Source organism: Vulpes vulpes, chromosome 8 (genome assembly GCF_048418805.1).
Source record: "Vulpes vulpes isolate BD-2025 chromosome 8, VulVul3, whole genome shotgun sequence".
NCBI classification, from domain to species: domain Eukaryota; kingdom Metazoa; phylum Chordata; class Mammalia; order Carnivora; family Canidae; genus Vulpes; species Vulpes vulpes.
The window spans coordinates 25,963,761-25,981,525 of NC_132787.1; the positions used below are offsets into that span (position 1 = coordinate 25,963,761).

Genomic DNA, 17,765 nt, shown 5'->3' on the forward strand with positions numbered 1-17,765 from the left:
CTTATAGCACTTTGTAATTTGTATGAGAATGAGGTACAAGAAGACATAGAGAACTTCCCCTTTTTATTTAAAAAAGATCTATCTGAACTTAATTCTACTTTTTATCTATTAGAAGGTTTGAAAAGCAAATGAACAACAACAACAAAATGCTTTGTTAAAGTAAAATGTACATGTGATTGGTCCAGAAAATTGCAGGAAAAATATAAAGAATCATTAACTCAATGTTTTTCTATATCAATAATGTTTATGTTGCATTTATCCATCACATTACTTATCCTTTATAATTTGGAAACTTTATAGTAAAAGTAACTTCTGATTTCTAAAAATAAATTTAAATCATTTTATTCATATTTTGTTAAACTTTATTTGTTCTACAAATAGAGAAAATTAAAATGTTTTCAAACAGAATAATGTGCTTTAATTCTTACCTTGTTGATGGATTTTTCTTTCTCCCTTCTTTAATTGTAGCTGGAATTCCTGCACCTATTTATTTTGGAGCTTTAGTGGATTCTACATGTTTACATTGGGGAATGTTGAAATGTGGTGAGTCAGGGGCATGCAGGATATATGATTCTACCAACTTCAGGTAAAGATAATAAATTTTTTAAAGAATTACTTTCTAAGCACAGCCTGTACATAAAGTGGCACTATTCATGTATAGCATTTTCTTTGTCAGGTACACAGACTACCTTTGACTGTGTTTCCAGAATATATGCTAATACTATATATTTATTCCTCATTTATATATAGAATCTTATATTCTCACTATACTCAAAGTACTTGTTAAATATAAGCATGGATGACTTGCCTTTTTAAGTGATCTTTGCTAAATTGGTTGCAATCAATACATTATTGAAAGTAATAGCTGTACATAAACTACCTATCTAAATTAAATTACTCTCTAAAGTATTCCCATTTCATCTTACTTCATTTTTATACCTTACTAGCCTGAATCTTTACTTCCTTTCACATCTGCCTCTATTTTTCAAAATGGTATTTTTCCTCCATTAAATTTTGACACAATAGTCAAAGTCTTCACTAACACAATAGTCTTCATAAAGGCTTATTCTTTTGTTAATATAAGTCTGATTTTAAACAAAACTCAAGATAATGTGTTTTTTAATGAAATGCTTCCATTTTGCTCTATTTTCATATTCTTTTTCATTTGGAAACCTGAATTTTGTTTAAATTTGTATTAATTTCTCTTGAAGCAGTACAAAAATTCATTTACTAAAAACAATTTAGCATTGTTTAAAACATTCTAAGGTCTTATCTTTTTTTTTTAATAAATTAATGTTTTATTGGTGTTCAATTTACCAACATACAGAATAACACCCAGTGCTCATCCCGTCAAGTGCCCCCCTCAGTGCCCGTCACCCATTCACCCCCACGCCCCGCCTTCCTCCCCTTCCACCACCCCTAGTTCGTTTCCCAGAGTTAGGAGTCTTTATGTTGTCTCCCTTTCTGATATTTCCCACACATTTCTTATCTTGATTAGTAAAATGATATATGTGGAGAACAGACAACATGAGATTCATGTTTTCATCAGTTCTCTGTTCCCCTATAGCTCTACAGGGGTAATGTGAAGGTGGGCCCAGGCACATACTGTGTATGCAATGGGTTTGATTCACAGTTGAGAAACCCCGAGGATCACTAGTGTAGATTGGCCTCAACCTGCTGCCAAGATTCATTTTGATAGTAGCCTTAATTAAATGCTATTTCAGACAAAATAATTATATTTGGTACCATCCTCTATCAGTCAGATTAATTGGAGTGGCCGATAAAGTAGTGTACTCATGAGAAAATTCACCACATATTAATATTGTGTAGAAACAGGAGGTGGATATTGTTGGTGGACAGTTCTACATGGGTCTCTTACATTTCTGCATACCTTGTTAGCAGAGGCTTTTTTTGTGAACTATCTTTTCAAGGACGTTTGAAGAGTAAATGACCTTGGAAGATACAGATGATGTTTTCCTATGGAGCAGAGTTTGCTGTCTAGGATGATAAAAATAATAACTCTCACTAGGTCAAAGGTTGGCAGATTTGCTTGTAGACCATTTAAAAGAATGGGATCTCCTAAACTCAGGATTTCTCAGCTGTGACCCAAACCCATTGTGTGCACAAGGTCCACATAGGTCTTTCACCATGGGATTCCTTTGGGACTTGAAGATTAAGGAAAACCAGCCTGAACTCGCAGCTTTTGCTGATTTCTGTACTGTGAGTAAAAAAGTCCTTTGTCTCTGACATGGAAGTCTTGTATCTTGAACCAGTATCCATGCAACTGTGGCAGGCTAGCCTGTTAGCTTACAATCCAGGTAAAATTTAGGAGTCTTTTATAGTTCTTAAGAACAGAAATGCTGATTAACTTTAAATTTTGCCAAAAATGTAAGGCTAAAAGGATGGCCACTTATATTTACTTGACGCCAATAGAAAAGAAGAAAAAGATTAAGGAAAATTAAATGGAAGTAAGAAATAGGAAAATAAAAACACACAAAATAATTTGAAAATATAAGCCTAAGTATACCAAGTTTCACAATAAATGTAAGGCAAATGAATTTGCTTCTTAAAAAGATAATGACTTCACATGAATTTCAATGTTTTCAAAATTCTAGCTATATGCTATTTGTAAGACACTGCCTACAAAATATAATATGAAGAAAGGCTAAAGATGAAGGTCAGAAAAGATATACCAGGCATATATTAAAATCAAATTTCTGTGGTTATATTAGTGACTGTGAGACAAAATAGAATTTAAATTGAAAAGGATTGGGGCACCTGGTTGGCTCAGTCAGTTAAGTTCCAATTCTTGATTTCAGCTCAGGTCTTGTTCTCAGGGTTGTGAGTTCAAACCCTGCATTGGGTTCCATTCTGGGCATGGATCCTACTTTAAAAATAAATAAATAAATAAATAAATAAATAAATAAATAAATAAATAAACAAATAAATAAATAAAGTGAAAAATGATTAATAAAGAAGAATGTAACTTAGTAATCAAAGAAACATTTTATCAATAATATGTAACAGCCATCAACCCATGTATATCTATTAACATAATCTTGAATATATAAAACAAAAAATTTACAAAATTACAAGAAATCTAAATCAGAGTGGAAAATTTCAACACACTTTCCAAACAGGTGAATAGAAAATATAGACAAAAAAAAAATCATTGATGATAGAGAAAATTTTGAACCACCAAATTGTACAAGAGTTATCTAATAAATATATAACAATTTTAAAAAGCCCAACCAAGAGAATATATATTTTTCTCAGGCCTAAAATAAGCATTTATTACAACTAAGTCCAATGCCACAAAGTTAAAAAAAAAAGTGTTGATAATATATAACCACTATTTTCTGTCCATAATGCAATGCAGTTAGAAACCCATGATAAAATTTTGCCAAAGCCTCACATTTGAAATTACTCATAGGTCAAAGAATAAGTTCTAATACAAATAATAAAATGACTAGAACTCTGTGTCGGTGAAAGCACTGAATAGGAAAACTTGTCGGACAAAGCTAAGCCAGTACTCAAATGTGTATTTAGGCCTTTAAATGTATATATGTTTTTAAAAAGACTGAAAATTAGTGAACTCAGAATTAAGAAAAAGGACAATGTAACTTCAAATAAAGTAAATAAAACCCTGATAAATAATTCGATAAGTTATGTACTGATATATTTCCTATTTCAAATAAGAACAGTAGATACAATATATTTTTTATATTCCGAAGGGATATATCTGGGTTCAAAGATAATAAAAACGTTATCTAGCATATCTAGTTTTCCTGAACTAGAAATTGAACAGAAACATAAAGAATAAACATAAAGAAATAAACAGAGCTGAGAGCAAAGCCTAAATGCAAAGCCTTTAAACCTAGAAGTGTGCAGTGGTTTCTAGGTGATCAGCTTCCAAAAAGAAAATAAAATACTTTTAGGAAGTCAAGAGATCAGATCCAGATTGAATGCTTTAATTCATGAGGTGGTATTCATCACTCTTGGACTGAATTGAATGGTGTCCATCAAAATTTCACATCTACCCATGATCTCAGCATATGATTTTATTTGGAAATAAGTCTTTGAATTAGTGAAATTAAGATGAGGTCATACTGGATTATGTGGGCTGTAAATCCAATCACCCGTGTCCTTATAAGAGAAAAAGATGCACAGGGACACATACACAGGAAGATGCTACATAGAGACAGAGGTAGAGATTGCAGTATTGCATCTACAAATCAAGGAATGCTAAGGATTGCTGGCAATTACCAGCAGCTAGGAAGCGTCAAGGAAGGATTCTTTCCTGGAGCCTACAGAAGAAGCCTAGCCATGCTAACATCTTGACTTCAGGTTTCTAGCCTCCAGAATTGTGAGAACAACTTTATTTTGTTTTAAGCCATCAGTTTTGTGGTGCTTTGTTATAGCAGCCCTAGAAAACAAATACAAACGTCATTGTAAAAGAGGTTTTGAAAGAATAAATACAGAGAAAGAAAGCCAGAACAATAAGCAACAACAACAAAATACTCAAAATTGTTTAGTTTTGCAAGCTAAAACTTAAAAACACTTGAATAATTCTACTGGCAAAAAAAGATAAGCACTTAAATTACCAATTGAAACATGACTTAATTCCAGATCAAATTTAATATAATGTAGGAGTTTGACAAAGACTTTAAAATAAGTGTGCTTAATCAGCTCAAAAAGATTAAGAATAATAAGTAAATGGCATAATATCCATTAAAAATGAACCAGAAATTGTAAGAAAAAGCAAGCAGAAATAAGAATATCAAAAAGAACTCTTGTGATCTTGGGAAGATTAGAGATTAAATGTATATCATTGAGATAACAAAAGGAATCTTAAATATGTAATACATTTCAAGTTAATATAGTTAACATGAGAATTAGTGAACTGAGAGCACAGAAGAATTTATCTAGAAAAAATCTAAATCAATAGATTTAAAAATCTATCAATAAATCAATAATCAATAATCTGAAGTGATTAAATCAATAATCTGAAGTGATTCAACAAAAATGAATGCCTAGATAATATTAAAGATCAGTTAACAATTAAAGCATACACTACAAAAAAATTCTAGAAAGAGAATTGAGGAAATGTCAGATGTAAATTAAAGAATTAATGGCATAAAATTTCTTAGAATTTGAGACATAAATTTTCATATCAAAGGTGAACTTTTTATATTTTTTAAGATTTTATTTACTCATGAGAGACAGAGAGAGAAAGTTAGAGACATAAGCAGAGAGAGAAGCAGACTCCATGCAGGGAGCCCAATGTGGGACTCAATCCCAGGACTCCAGGATCACTCCCTGAGCTAAAGGCAGATGCTCAACCTCTGAGCCACCTAGGCATCCCCACAGGTGAACTTAAAATGTATAGTAGAATAGATATAAATGGACATATAAGAGCAAAATTACAAATATTCAAGGTAAAGGAAAAAAAAACCATAAATTACAGAGAAATAAATATGTGGCTTACAAAGAAATGACAATTAGATCAATAGCAGATAGGTCACCAGCAACAATAGAACATAATATCTCTGATCCTTATTGCTTTGTGTTTGAGTTAAAACAAAACCACAGGAGATCCCTGGGTGGCGCAGTGGTTTAGCGCCTGCCTTTGGCCCAGGGCGCGATCCTGGAGACCCGGGATCGAATCCCATATCAGGCTCCCGGTGCATGGAGCCTGCTTCTCCCTCTGCCTGTGTCTCTGCCTCTCTCTCTCTCTCACTGTGTGCCTATCATAAATAAATAAAATAAAATAAAAAGTTTAAAACAAAACCACAAACCATATAGCAAGAAATGAGCAAATGTGGGCAGCCCGGGTGGCTCAGCGGTTTAGCGCCGCCTTCAGCCCAGAGTGTGATCCTGGAGGCCCGGGATCAAGTCCCACGTCTGGCTCCCTGCATGGAGCCTGCTTCTCTCTCTGCCTCTCTCTCTCTCTCTCAAGAGTAAATTTTTTAAAAAATGAGCAAATGTGACTATAAACTTTTAAATTTTCTTGATAACAGAAGACACTGTAAACAATAAAGAATGTTGTTAATATCTAAAAACTAATGAAAACTTTTGGGCAATATCTATTAAGTTGTGTACTCTACAACCCTGAGACATATTTTAGAGAAACTCTTGCTTACATTAAAAGGAGACTTATTGCAGTATTATTGATATTAGAAAATGTTAAAACAAGTGTCCAATAAGGAATTGATTAATAAATTGTGGTATATTCACACGTTGAAGTGTGGTGCAACAGTTAAAAATAAATAAAGTAGGGATGCCTGGGTGGCTCAGCGGTTGAGCATCTGCCTTTGGCTCAGGGCATAATCCTGGGATCTGGAATTGAGTCCAAATCAGGCCCCTTGCAGGGAGCCAACTTCTCCCTTTGCCTATGTCTCTGCCTCTCTCTCTCTGTGTCTGTCATGAATACATAAATGAAATCTTAAAAGAAGAAGAAAGAAAGAGGAAGAAAGAAAGGAAGAAAGAAAGAAAGAAAGAAAGAAAGAAAGAGAGAAAGAAAGAATAAAGGAAGAAAGAGAAAAAGAAGAACTGTATGAGCATAATTTTATTTTTTTTTTGTATGAGCATAGTTATAAAATGAAGGGCTAACAAACACTTTTTCAGAATAAAATATATAGTGCTATTCCAATTATTTTAAATGTAAAAACGTATAAAGTAATTGTATATGTTATGAATATAAACATACACACCTTGTAAAACTATAAAAATAAACTAGGAAAAAAATCCATAACATTCAACATAGTCTTACATCTAGAAAGGGCTAAAAGGTTATATCATAGGGGTATACAGGGAATTTCAATGTATTAGTATTTTCTTTTGAATTGGACTCAAAAATGGCAAAATTTAATCATTTTGAAGTACAAACCTATTAGTTAACTTTTATTCTGTATTTTTTTTTTAATTTTTCTTTATTTATGATAGTCACACAGGGAGAGAGAGAGAGGCAGAGACACAGGCAGAGGGAGAAGCAGGCTCCATGCACCGGGAGCCCGATGTGGGATTCGATCCCGGGTCTCCAGGATCGCGCCCTGGGCCAAAGGCAGGCGCCAAACCGCTGCGCCACCCAGGGATCCCTTATTCTGTATTTTAAAAGTGTTTCATAATAAAATTTTAGAAGTAAAAAATTTAAAAAGATGCAGAAATTAATAAATGGACTATACATCATAGAGGTACAATAAAAATAAAACACGATTTTTTGAAAAGATTATTAATAATAATAACAATAATCTGAAAAGGCAAATAGAGAGGAGGTACAAATAAATACTATTGAGAATAAACAAGGAAATGTAAGTACAAATACTTAGGGATTTTAGGCACACAATTCAGAAACATTAAATAGATGGTTTTCAAGATGAGTGTATATTACCAAATTTTACTATAAATACATAGAAAACATGAATATTTCCATAGCTATTTAAAAATGTGAATCAGTCAAAAGTTCCCATCCCTAAAGGCACCACGTCCAGATTCTTTTTTTTTTTTTTTTTAAGATTTATTTATTCATGAGCAACACAGAGAGACAGAGGCAGACACCGGCAGAGGGAGAAGCAGGCTCCCCATAGGGAGCCAGATACGGACCAATGGAGATCCCGTGATCACACCCTGAGCTGAAGGCAGATGCCCAACCACTGAGCCACCAAGGCATCCCTAAGACAAGTTTTATAAACCTTCAATGAACTAATGATTTCTAGATAATACAAGTCATTCCAAGAAATGGGAAAAAAGGGGAAAATTTCTTGATTTACAAAACTAGTACAATCTTGATATTTGCATTAGACAACTTCAGTAGAAGGAAAAAATACAGGCTGATTTTTACTTATAAATATGCATGCAAAAATTCTAAATAAAAAATTAGCAAATCAAATCTAATATATAAAAACTCACTCATTGAATTTATATTAGGCATGCAAGGATGGTTCAGTATGAGAAAAATTTATCAATCTAATATACCTTATTAGCACAATAAAGGGGGTAAAATCTTGAATATTCTGCTATGCAGAAAAATAATTTGGTGATACTTTACTTATTCATATTTAAACTTCGAGCAAGCTCAGGATAGAAGAAGAGTTTTCTTAAAGTAATTAAGGTTATCAAAAAAAAAAAAAAAAAAAAACCCACAGAGTAGAAATCACAATTGATGGGGATTTCTTTGAAAGTATTTTTATTAGATACTAGAAAAAACCTGCTATCACTATCAATATTATATATATATATTTAAAGATTTTATTTATTTGAGAGCATGAGAGTGTGCATGCTTGAGCATGAGCTGGAGAGGGGCAGAGGGAGAAGCAGGCTCCCCACTGAGCAGGAAGCCAGATGTGGGATGCAATCCCACAACTCCAGAATCCTGACCTGAGCAGAAGGCAGGAAGCAGTCCCTTAACCAACTGAGGCACCCAGATGTCCCTCAGCATTACACTTAGAGGTTTAATTCAATGTAAAAAGATTTTAAAAACCCAAAAGATTAGAAGAAAAGAAAAGAAGAGTGAGTTTTCTCGATGAAAAATTCCAAACAACATTTAACAAACATTAGAATTAATAAGTGAGTTCACTTATATAAAATTGACATGAAAAACAATTATCTGCTATAATCTTCATGGGAATGAAATACTAAAAATTAAAGATATGCAAAACTAGCTTGTACTCACTACACTTTATTATTTAATATATTTTAATTATTATATAGATTTAATATATTTTAACATTTTTTTGATAGATACATCTACCTTGGCTTGCCAGCAGCTCTAAGAGGAACAAGCTATATTCCAGCCTTTTTAATCCTAATTATGTTGAAGAAGCGTCTTCTACCTGGTGAAAATGTCTCTTCAGGAACTGTGCTTATAGAGGCAAAGGTTACAGGAAAGGAAAATGATTGCAAAGATATGCACCAAAATTCCAAAGTTTTGAATGATGGTGAATTAAAAACTAAACTGTAATGCTTTATTATATCATGCTTCCCAGAGTTGGAGAATACACTACAACTTAATTGTTTTTAAAATCAATAGGGATACAGGGGGTAACTTTTTCTTGTTTATGAACCTCAAATTTTGGTGTTGTTTTGTTTTGTTTTTTACTCAAGATAAAGAAATGTTCATTGATGGTATTTCTGAGACATCAATGGCACTTTAGATATTCCTCAGAGGGACATTTATAACAACCTTCAAAACAAGAGATTAGAACCAGCTTTATTTTTATGTGGAAATAACAATTTCTCTTTTAAGTCATGTGAAATGAGGGTATATTTCCCACATTTCCTTTTCCAAATGATTCTAAAAATTTCCTATTATGAAAATCTATTTAATTCCATTGAATTTCTGTTTTGATGTTGGGGTTATTTAGAGAATGAAATTCTTACCTGGCTTACATGAATATTTAAGTATTTTATTCAAATTTATCACTTTTATGTGAGAGAGGCCCACATTTCCTAATTCTAGGAATTGTTCTTTAACTTCTCCTATTCCTTCCAGACATGATTGTTTTAAAATAGATTACTCATTAATATGCCATCACTTTCTCTCATCCTGTTCCCAGCTTTATTACTCAAGTCATATATTTGCTCATTTTGTTCAGAACACTGAGAAACTGAGTCAGGTTATTAAAAATCATGTAGCAAAGATTGTTGGATTTTTTTTTTTTTTAGCAATTCAAACCTGGTGACTAAACTCTCTGTGAAAAACAAGTGTTCAGTCAAAGGATGAAAGGATAATATTAGAAAAATACTAGTCCTTAAGGCTGTAGTGTCAGATATTGTCAAAGGAACATTGTCCCAAATTCAGGAGACCTTCTGAGATCAATGTTTATCTTACTTATGATGTCCAAAGTTAGAACACAAATACTAATTTTCCATAAGTCATCTTAAAGAATGATGCTTTAAAAAAGTAGCTTCTGTTTTGAAACTGGGTTAATAAAATTCAACATACACATTTAAAACTAAATCTACTAAAAAAAAATAAAAAAAATAAAAATAAATCTACTCATATTATTATTTTGTCATTTATGATTACAATAAAAGGATGAAAGAATTTAAAAGACAAGAGACCCTATTGATGATGTGGGGTTTCTGGTTCAAGGGAGCAGAATAAGCAACCATATTTACCTAATCCTTATTTTCTCTCCTTATTCTCCATTCCACTTAAATAATAGTCAATACATAAAACATAATATATTTACATAATGGTGAGGAGATTACAAGGAGGGAGGGTGGAAAAAGTGGATGTCAATATACTATGGTTATATATGTGTAATATAAAGGGAATGTGAATTCCTCCAAGATAAAAGAGCAGAAGAGGTCATAATCTAGAATGCAGTCACAAGGAGCCTGGAATATAGGTAGGAGCCTCTGAGTTGCAAATTCAAATACCACCAAAAAAATTAGTAGCTGCACAGAAAATAAATCAGTTAATTGAAAGACTGCCTAAAGATATTTTGAAGACTAATATGATTTCCTGAATGATTATATGTGTCATATGAGAAGAAAGCAACTGAGATGAGAAGACTGGGTAAGTCAGTCTTTAAGAGTTAAATTTTGGACTTGTGGAGTTTGAAATTTCATTTTTGGTTTTATTAAATATAACCATGATTCAAGACAGGAGTGTTGTTGAAATGTGAGAGAAGAACTACTCATTGGAAATGAGGAATGTAATTCACGGTAGGTATGATTGCAGCAGTGAAGTAAAGTTGAGTGTTTACAGTTGAGGGCTAGGGTCTAATGACAAGAAATTTGGAGTTGGTGGGGAGGATGTGGCAAGAATCACTTGGAAGCTAAAAGGAGGAAAAAGGACTTATTCTAATTCCAGAGATTCATGAGAAAAAGGACACAGCACCACATAAGAAGTTTTTGGGGGGAGGAGAGGAAGATGGTGGCAGAAGAGGAAACCCTTGGTTCATCTCATTCCATGAATCCAACTACTAGATAACTATCAAACATTCTAAATACTCCCCCAAAAATGGCCTGAAGACTAACAGAGCACACTCCACAACTAAAGGGAGAGAAGAGGTCACATCAAAGAAGGAAGAAGTGCAGAGATGGGGTTTAGGGGAGAAAAAGGTCCCAGGTGTTGTGGAGAGGCAGGAGCCATGGTCATGGAGAAAGGCAAGATTGAGAGGAGTGCACAGGGGGGTGTACAAGGAGAATGTTTTCAAGAATGTTTTCTTGAAACCAGTAGTGCTTGAAGACTGAGGTTTAAAGGTCAGCGGGTTTGACTGGGATAGAGCCCTGAGGGCATTGAATTGTTGAGAGAGAGAGAGAGAGAGAGAGAGAGAGAGAGTAGGCAAATGATAACTGGGGCAGTGTGGAATCAGTGACTGACAGAGCACCTGAGGCACACAATGGGGAGATTATTTGCTCTTCTCAGAGGGTGTTCCTGAGAGGCAGCATTCAAGGAGTGAACAAATCGTGCTGGCTGGCACCATTTCCCTCCTCCACCCCTCAGCATAAACACAGAACAACCTGCAGGGAATCAGCTCAGCCCAAACACTGGCTGCCTGACTTGCTTACACCAAGCTCCACTCCCTTGCATTCTGGCAGGACTGTCCTTCTCAGTCAGACTTGCCTCAGTGTAGCAGACCCCTTACTCCCCAGAAGGTAAGCACAACCCCTGCCCACATCGTATCCCCTGACCAGAAAGTTCTGCAGGGCCTCAGTTCTGGTGGAGTTACTGTCAGTTTTTTTTTTTTTGTTTAATAGTTGTTTTTTTTTTTTTAAGATTTTATTTATTTATTCATAGAGAGAGAGACAGAGAGGCAGAGACACAGGCAGAGGAAGAAGCAGGCTCCATGCAGGGAGCCCAATGTGGGGTGGGACTTGATCCCAGGTCTCCAGGATCACACCCTGGGCTGCAGGCAGTGCTAAATGGCTGCGCCACCGGGGCTGCCCTACTATCAGGTTTTATTTCACAAGCAGAACAGAATACACTTAGTTAAAATTTGCCAAATTCTGGCCAGGGACAAAAATTGTCCACAACAGATAAGGAGAGCTTCTGTAGACAACTGGCCTAAAGGATAGAGCAGCCAAAACATAAGAGTAGAGCAGAAGCAACACATACCTAGGACACTCCCCAAAGCATCAGGCTCTGGCACCTCATGATCTCTTCCTTAGGCCATTACTTCTAGAAGCTGGTGACTTAACTGACTTTTTAAATGCAGAAAAGTAGACAGAGACTTAGACAATGCAAAGGTGGAGGAATTTATCTCAAATGAAAGAACAAGATAAGGCCGTGGTGAAAGATCTATGTGAAACAGATATAAGCAACATGTCTGATGGAGAATTTAAAGCAATAATCATAAGTATACTAATTGGGTTTGAGAAAAGAAAACATCAGTAAGACCCCTACAACAGAGATAAAAGAGTTAAAAAAGAATCAGAGATGAAAAATGCAATAAACAAGATTGGAAACAGGCTTGATACAATGAACAGCAGGCTGGCAGAAATGGAGAAACAAATTAGAGACCTAGAAGGCAAAATAATGGGAAATCTGAATCTGAACAAGAGAGAGAAAGAAGTACTATGGAGCACAAGAACACACTTAGGGAACTCAGAGACTCCATCAAACATAAAAACATTCATATTATATGAGTCCCAGAAGAAGCAGAGAAAGAAAAGGCAACAGAAAATTTATTTGAGGAAATAATAGCTGAAAACTTCTGTAACCTTGGGAAGAAAACAGACATCCAGATCCAGGAAGCACAGAGAATTCCTATCCAAATCAACAAAAGCAGGCCAAAACCAAAATGTATCACAATTAAATTTGCTAAATATAATGATAATGAAATAATCTTAAAGACCAGAATTAAAATAAGTAACTTACAAGGGAAATCTATAAAGTTAGCAGGAGATTGCTCAGCAGAAACTTAGCAAGCCAGAAGAAAGTTGCATGACATTCAACATGCTGAATGGGAAAAATCTGCAGCCAAGAATAGTCTATCCAGCAAGGCTATCATCATGAGAAAAGGAGAGATAAAGAATTTCCCAAACAAAAACTAAAGGAGTTCATGACCACTAATCTAGCTCTGCAAGAAATATCAATGGGGACTCTTAGGGTGCAAAGGAGAAATCAAAAGTGACAAAGACAGAAGAGGATCAGAGAAATCTCCAGAAACAATGACAAAACAAGTAATAATATGTTAATGAATATATATTTATCAATAATTACTTTCAATGTAAATGTACTAAATGCTCCAATTAAAAGATACAGGGTGTATTGGGTGATAGGCATTAAGGAGGGTAGTCGATGTAATGAGCACTGGGTGTTATATGCAACTGATGTCACTAAATTCTACCCCTGAAACTAATAATACACTATATGTTAACTAAATTGAATTTAAATAAAGATTTTTTTTTAAAAGATATAGGGTGTCAGAGTGGATAAAAAAAACAAGACTAATCTACATGCTATCTGCAAGAGATTGATTTAAGACCTAAAGACTTCTGTAGACTGAAAGTGAGGGGATAGACAAACATTTATCATGCAAATAGATGTCAAAAGAAAGCTTGAGTGGCAAAATTTATATTGGACAAACTAGACTTTAAAACAAGACTGTAATAAGAGAGAAGAAGGGCACTATATCATAATAAAGGGGCCTATTCAACAAGAAGACCTACTATTGTAAATATTTATGCACCTAATATGGGAACAGGCAGATATAAATAACAATTAATACCAAACATTAAGGAATTAGTTGATAATAATACAATAATAGTAGGGGACTGTAATACACTTACATCAATGGACAGATCATCTAACATCAACAAGGAAACAATGGCTTTGAATGACACCCTGCACCATATGGACTTAACAAACATATTCAGAACATTTGATCCTAAAACAGCAGACTGCACATTCTTTTCAAGTGCACATGGAACACTCTCTAGAATAGATCACATATGGGTCACAGATCAGGTCTCAATCAGTACTAGAAGATTGGGATTATTCCTTGCATATTTTCAGGCCACAGTGCTTTGAAACTTGAACTCAAATACACGAGGAAATTTGGAAAGGACTCAAATACTTGGAGGTTAAAGAGCATCCTACTAAAGAATGAATGGGTCAACCTTCAGGATATTAAAGAAGAATGAAAAAAAAATACAAGGAAACAAAAGAAAATAAAAACAGTGGTTCAAAACCTTTGGGATACGGCAAAAGTGGTCCTAAGAGGGAAGTATATAGCAAGGAAAATCTTAAACTATCCAACCTTATATCCAAAGAAATAGAAAAAGAACAAAGTCTAAAGGCAGAAGAAGGAAGGAAATGATAAAGATTAGAGCAGAAACAATAGATATAGAAACAAAACAAAACAAAAAACAAAACCCAGTAGAATAGATAGATGAAACCAGGAGCTGGTTCTTTGAAAAAATTAATATTATTGATAAACCTATAGCCAAACTTATCCAAAAGAAAAGAGAAAGGACCCAAATAATTAAAATCACAAATGAGAGAGCAGAAATAACAACCAATACCACAGAAATACAAACAATTATAAGAGAATATTATGAAAAACTATATGCCAACAATTTGGACAATCTAGAAAAACAGACATGAATTTGGACCCAGTGCATCAGGCTCACTTTTACCCCCTCCTGGGGCAGATGGCATTTTACTCTGAGAAGATCAGGTTCTCTCTTGACACTTCTTGATGGAGGAAGAAGATTAGAAAAGTTGAATGAATGCTTTGTGGTCTATGACCTCTGTTGTTGGAACCCATGAGGTCTGAGAGGTTAGTTCTTATTCTGAACACACTTTCCATGACAGCATAGAGGTAATGGCATAGCAGATAGAAATGGAAGAGAGAAACAGGAGAAGACCAGAAGTGGGAGGTCTAGGATCACTTACTTTCTTAATTAATATTGTGGGGAAGCTCCATTAATGGTAAAAGAAATAGTGACTTAATGTATTATTTACAGTTCTAACTATAACTGGTATTTACAGGAACCAAAAATAAAGGAATATAAAAATTAGGAAAAGATAGATAAAGGGGAGGAGAGGGAATAATCATTCTTCATATTTTATAACAGAACTAAAATATATTTTAAGCATGATGAATTAAGATAGAACTGACATACACTTAGTAAAACTCTACGGAGAGCCTGGATGGCTCAATTGGTTAAGCCTGTGACTCTTGAGTCTGCCTTAGGTCATGATCTCAGAGTTGTGAGATCAAGCCCCCAGTCAGGCTCTAAATTCAGGGGGAGTCTGAGACTCTCTCTCTCTCTCTGTCTCTCTTTGTGCCCCTCTTCCTGCTTGCTCTCACTCTCTCAAAAATAAATAAATAAATCTTTAAAAAAAAGTGATTGCCTCTGCTGCCCTGGACTATCATGAGAAAAAAAAATAATACGTTTGTCCTTCATTTTAGGTTTATTACACTCTGATTTTTTCCCATACACGAAAAACAAGGTTAAAACATAGTATTTCATAAAGAATAACACATCAGCAAAAACAATAATAACAAAGAAATGAGATCATGCATTTTATAGAAAGGGAAAAACTGAGCCTTCCAGTTTTTAAGAGTTGTTGAGGTCCTCCAATGAGTGCTTATTGAATAATTGCACTTATTCACATTTCTGTGATTGGTCCTAGAGGATATGTGTGTTGGTGTGTGTACCTGATGGGGGTGTTAACTAAGCATAGTCTGTAGAATTTAAGTAGAATTCAAATTGGCATCATTTCATTAGGGTGAATAAATATACACACAGAAACAATTACAGAACAACAAATAATAGCACAGTGTAATTTCCAACACTATGGATATATAATAGGTCACTGAGTAATCAGAGTTTTTACAAAAGCTTCCCATTCAGATCTGGTGGGAAATGATGCCTTCAGATTGATAAAGAGAAAGAAAGAAAAAAAAAACAGTCCTAATTGAGGGAAGAATAGAAGCAAATAATGTGGTAATTTGTCCTTTATTGTTAACTACAGATATATTGGCAGATATAATTGGTAATCTCTTTCCAACAATAACAACAACAACAATAGCAGCAACAACGAAAGAAAAGCTTTCTGAGGATATAATTTGTGCTCTTTTTTTTCTTTTTTCGTCCTTCCTGAATGAGGGATATTAGACCTTGAGGAGCAGCAGCCATCCTACAACCAAAAGGCAAAAGGCAGAAGAATGCGGACACCTGGGTGGCTCAGTGGTTGAGCGTCTGTTTTTGGCTCAGGGCATGGTTCCAGAGTCCTAGAATCGAGTCCCTCATCGGCCCCACCTCGAGGAACCTTCTCCTGTCTCTGCCTCTCTCTGTGTATCTCTCATGAATAAATGAATAAAATCTTTTTTAAAAAGGCAGAGGAATGAAGACATTTGAGGAAGGTGGAACAGGAAGACAGCTAGAACCTGACTACCTGATACAGTGCTGAACACCTGCACTAGCAGAATCAGGGCTAAGTTTTATGGAGTATTAAGCTTCTAAAACAAGAGGATAGCTTATGTAAGAAAAAAATCAAAATTATTAATACAAAACGAGGTCAAAAGGAATATTTTAGAATGAAAACAAATACAACAAATTTGATGTAATATGCTCTAGGCCGTAATCGTGATTAAAAAGAAACCTGCAAACATTATAGTTAAATAATAAATATTAAAAGCTTTCCTGGTAAGGTTGGGAGTGAGGAGATAATGTTTGTTATAATCATTTCTACTTAATGTTATACTCAATGTCCTCATCATTGGATGAGGAGAAACAGGGAAACAGGAGGGGGCAAAAAAGAATCAAAATTTGTAAGGATAAGAAAAGAAAAAGTAGGGACACCTGGGTGGCTCAGTGGTTGAGTGTCTGTCTTTGGCTAAGGGTGTGATCCTGGGATGCTGGGATCAAGTCCTACATTGGGCTCCCCACAGAGAGCCTGCTTCTCCCTCTGCCCATGTCTCTGACTCTGTGTGTGTGTGTGTGTGTGTGTGTGTGTGTGTGTGTCTCATGAATAAATAAATAAAATCCTTAGAAAAAAGAAAGCAAAAAAAAAAAAAAAGTAAAATCACCAGTGACAAGTTGTGTAAGCAGAAAATACAACAGTTACTACAGATAAACTGTCCAAATTAATAAGTGTATTATAACTGATATCTGGATACACAAAATCAAATGTAGTTTTTCATATATCAATTGCAGCTAGGAAATTATGTTAGTAAAACATACCATGTAGGGTAGCATCCCAAAAAACCACACACTGAAATCATAGAAATAAATCTCACAGCAAGTATCCATCCAAGACATCTATCCTCAAAACCACAGGGGAGTACCCAGAGAAATAAAGACCTGTATCATGCTTGTTGACTAAAAGATCTAATATTGTAAGGATGTCAGTTCTTCTGAAATTTATCTACAGATTTAGTGAAATCTCAAACAAAATCCCAGTACTTTTTGAAATGAGAACATTGACAAGATATTTTGTCCTTTACATGGAAATATAAAGGGCCAATGCAATTTTGAAGATAAAGGAAGAAGCCAACCACCGGATATTAAAATCTATACAATTATATTAATTAAGGCAATGTGGCATGGGCCACCTGTCTCCCATTCTAGGTGCCACCCACTCTTCCTGGTGCCTGCTGGTGCCACTCTCTCTCTCTCTCTCTCTCTTGCCATCTTCATACAGAATCCAACACTATGTACTGCATTGCTCTCCTACCTGGAAACCCTTCTGAAGTTCCAACACCTCACATCAGACCTCTGTCCTGCTTCCTCCCCAGGGATATCTTCTCCCTATTCAGGTTCTGACACCCATGCCAGGTTGCCCCGTGTGTTCTTGTCCT

The 17,765-nt window shown here is 34.8% G+C and overlaps 1 protein-coding gene and 1 long non-coding RNA gene across 16 annotated transcripts in view; one reads left to right on the forward strand and one right to left on the reverse strand.

Annotated features, from left to right (window-relative positions):
- Positions 1-2,886, reverse strand: part of LOC140599900 (uncharacterized) — a 33,214-nt gene extending 30,328 nt beyond the window's left edge. Inside the window, exon 1 of the long non-coding RNA XR_012002931.1 lies at positions 2,779-2,886. This is a non-coding gene — a long non-coding RNA (uncharacterized lncRNA). The remainder of the gene's footprint in view (positions 1-2,778) is intronic.
- SLCO1A2 (solute carrier organic anion transporter family member 1A2) overlaps positions 1-10,000 on the forward strand; it is a 112,517-nt gene extending 102,517 nt beyond the window's left edge. For all 15 annotated transcript variants that reach the window (XM_072765875.1, XM_072765885.1, XM_072765882.1 and 12 more), the window contains 2 exons: positions 469-586; positions 8,740-10,000. In XM_072765875.1, coding sequence (XP_072621976.1) covers positions 469-586; positions 8,740-8,959 — 338 coding nt within the window. In that variant the 3' untranslated portion in view covers positions 8,960-10,000. The remainder of the gene's footprint in view (positions 1-468; positions 587-8,739) is intronic.
- The last annotated feature ends 7,765 nt before the right edge of the window (positions 10,001-17,765 follow it).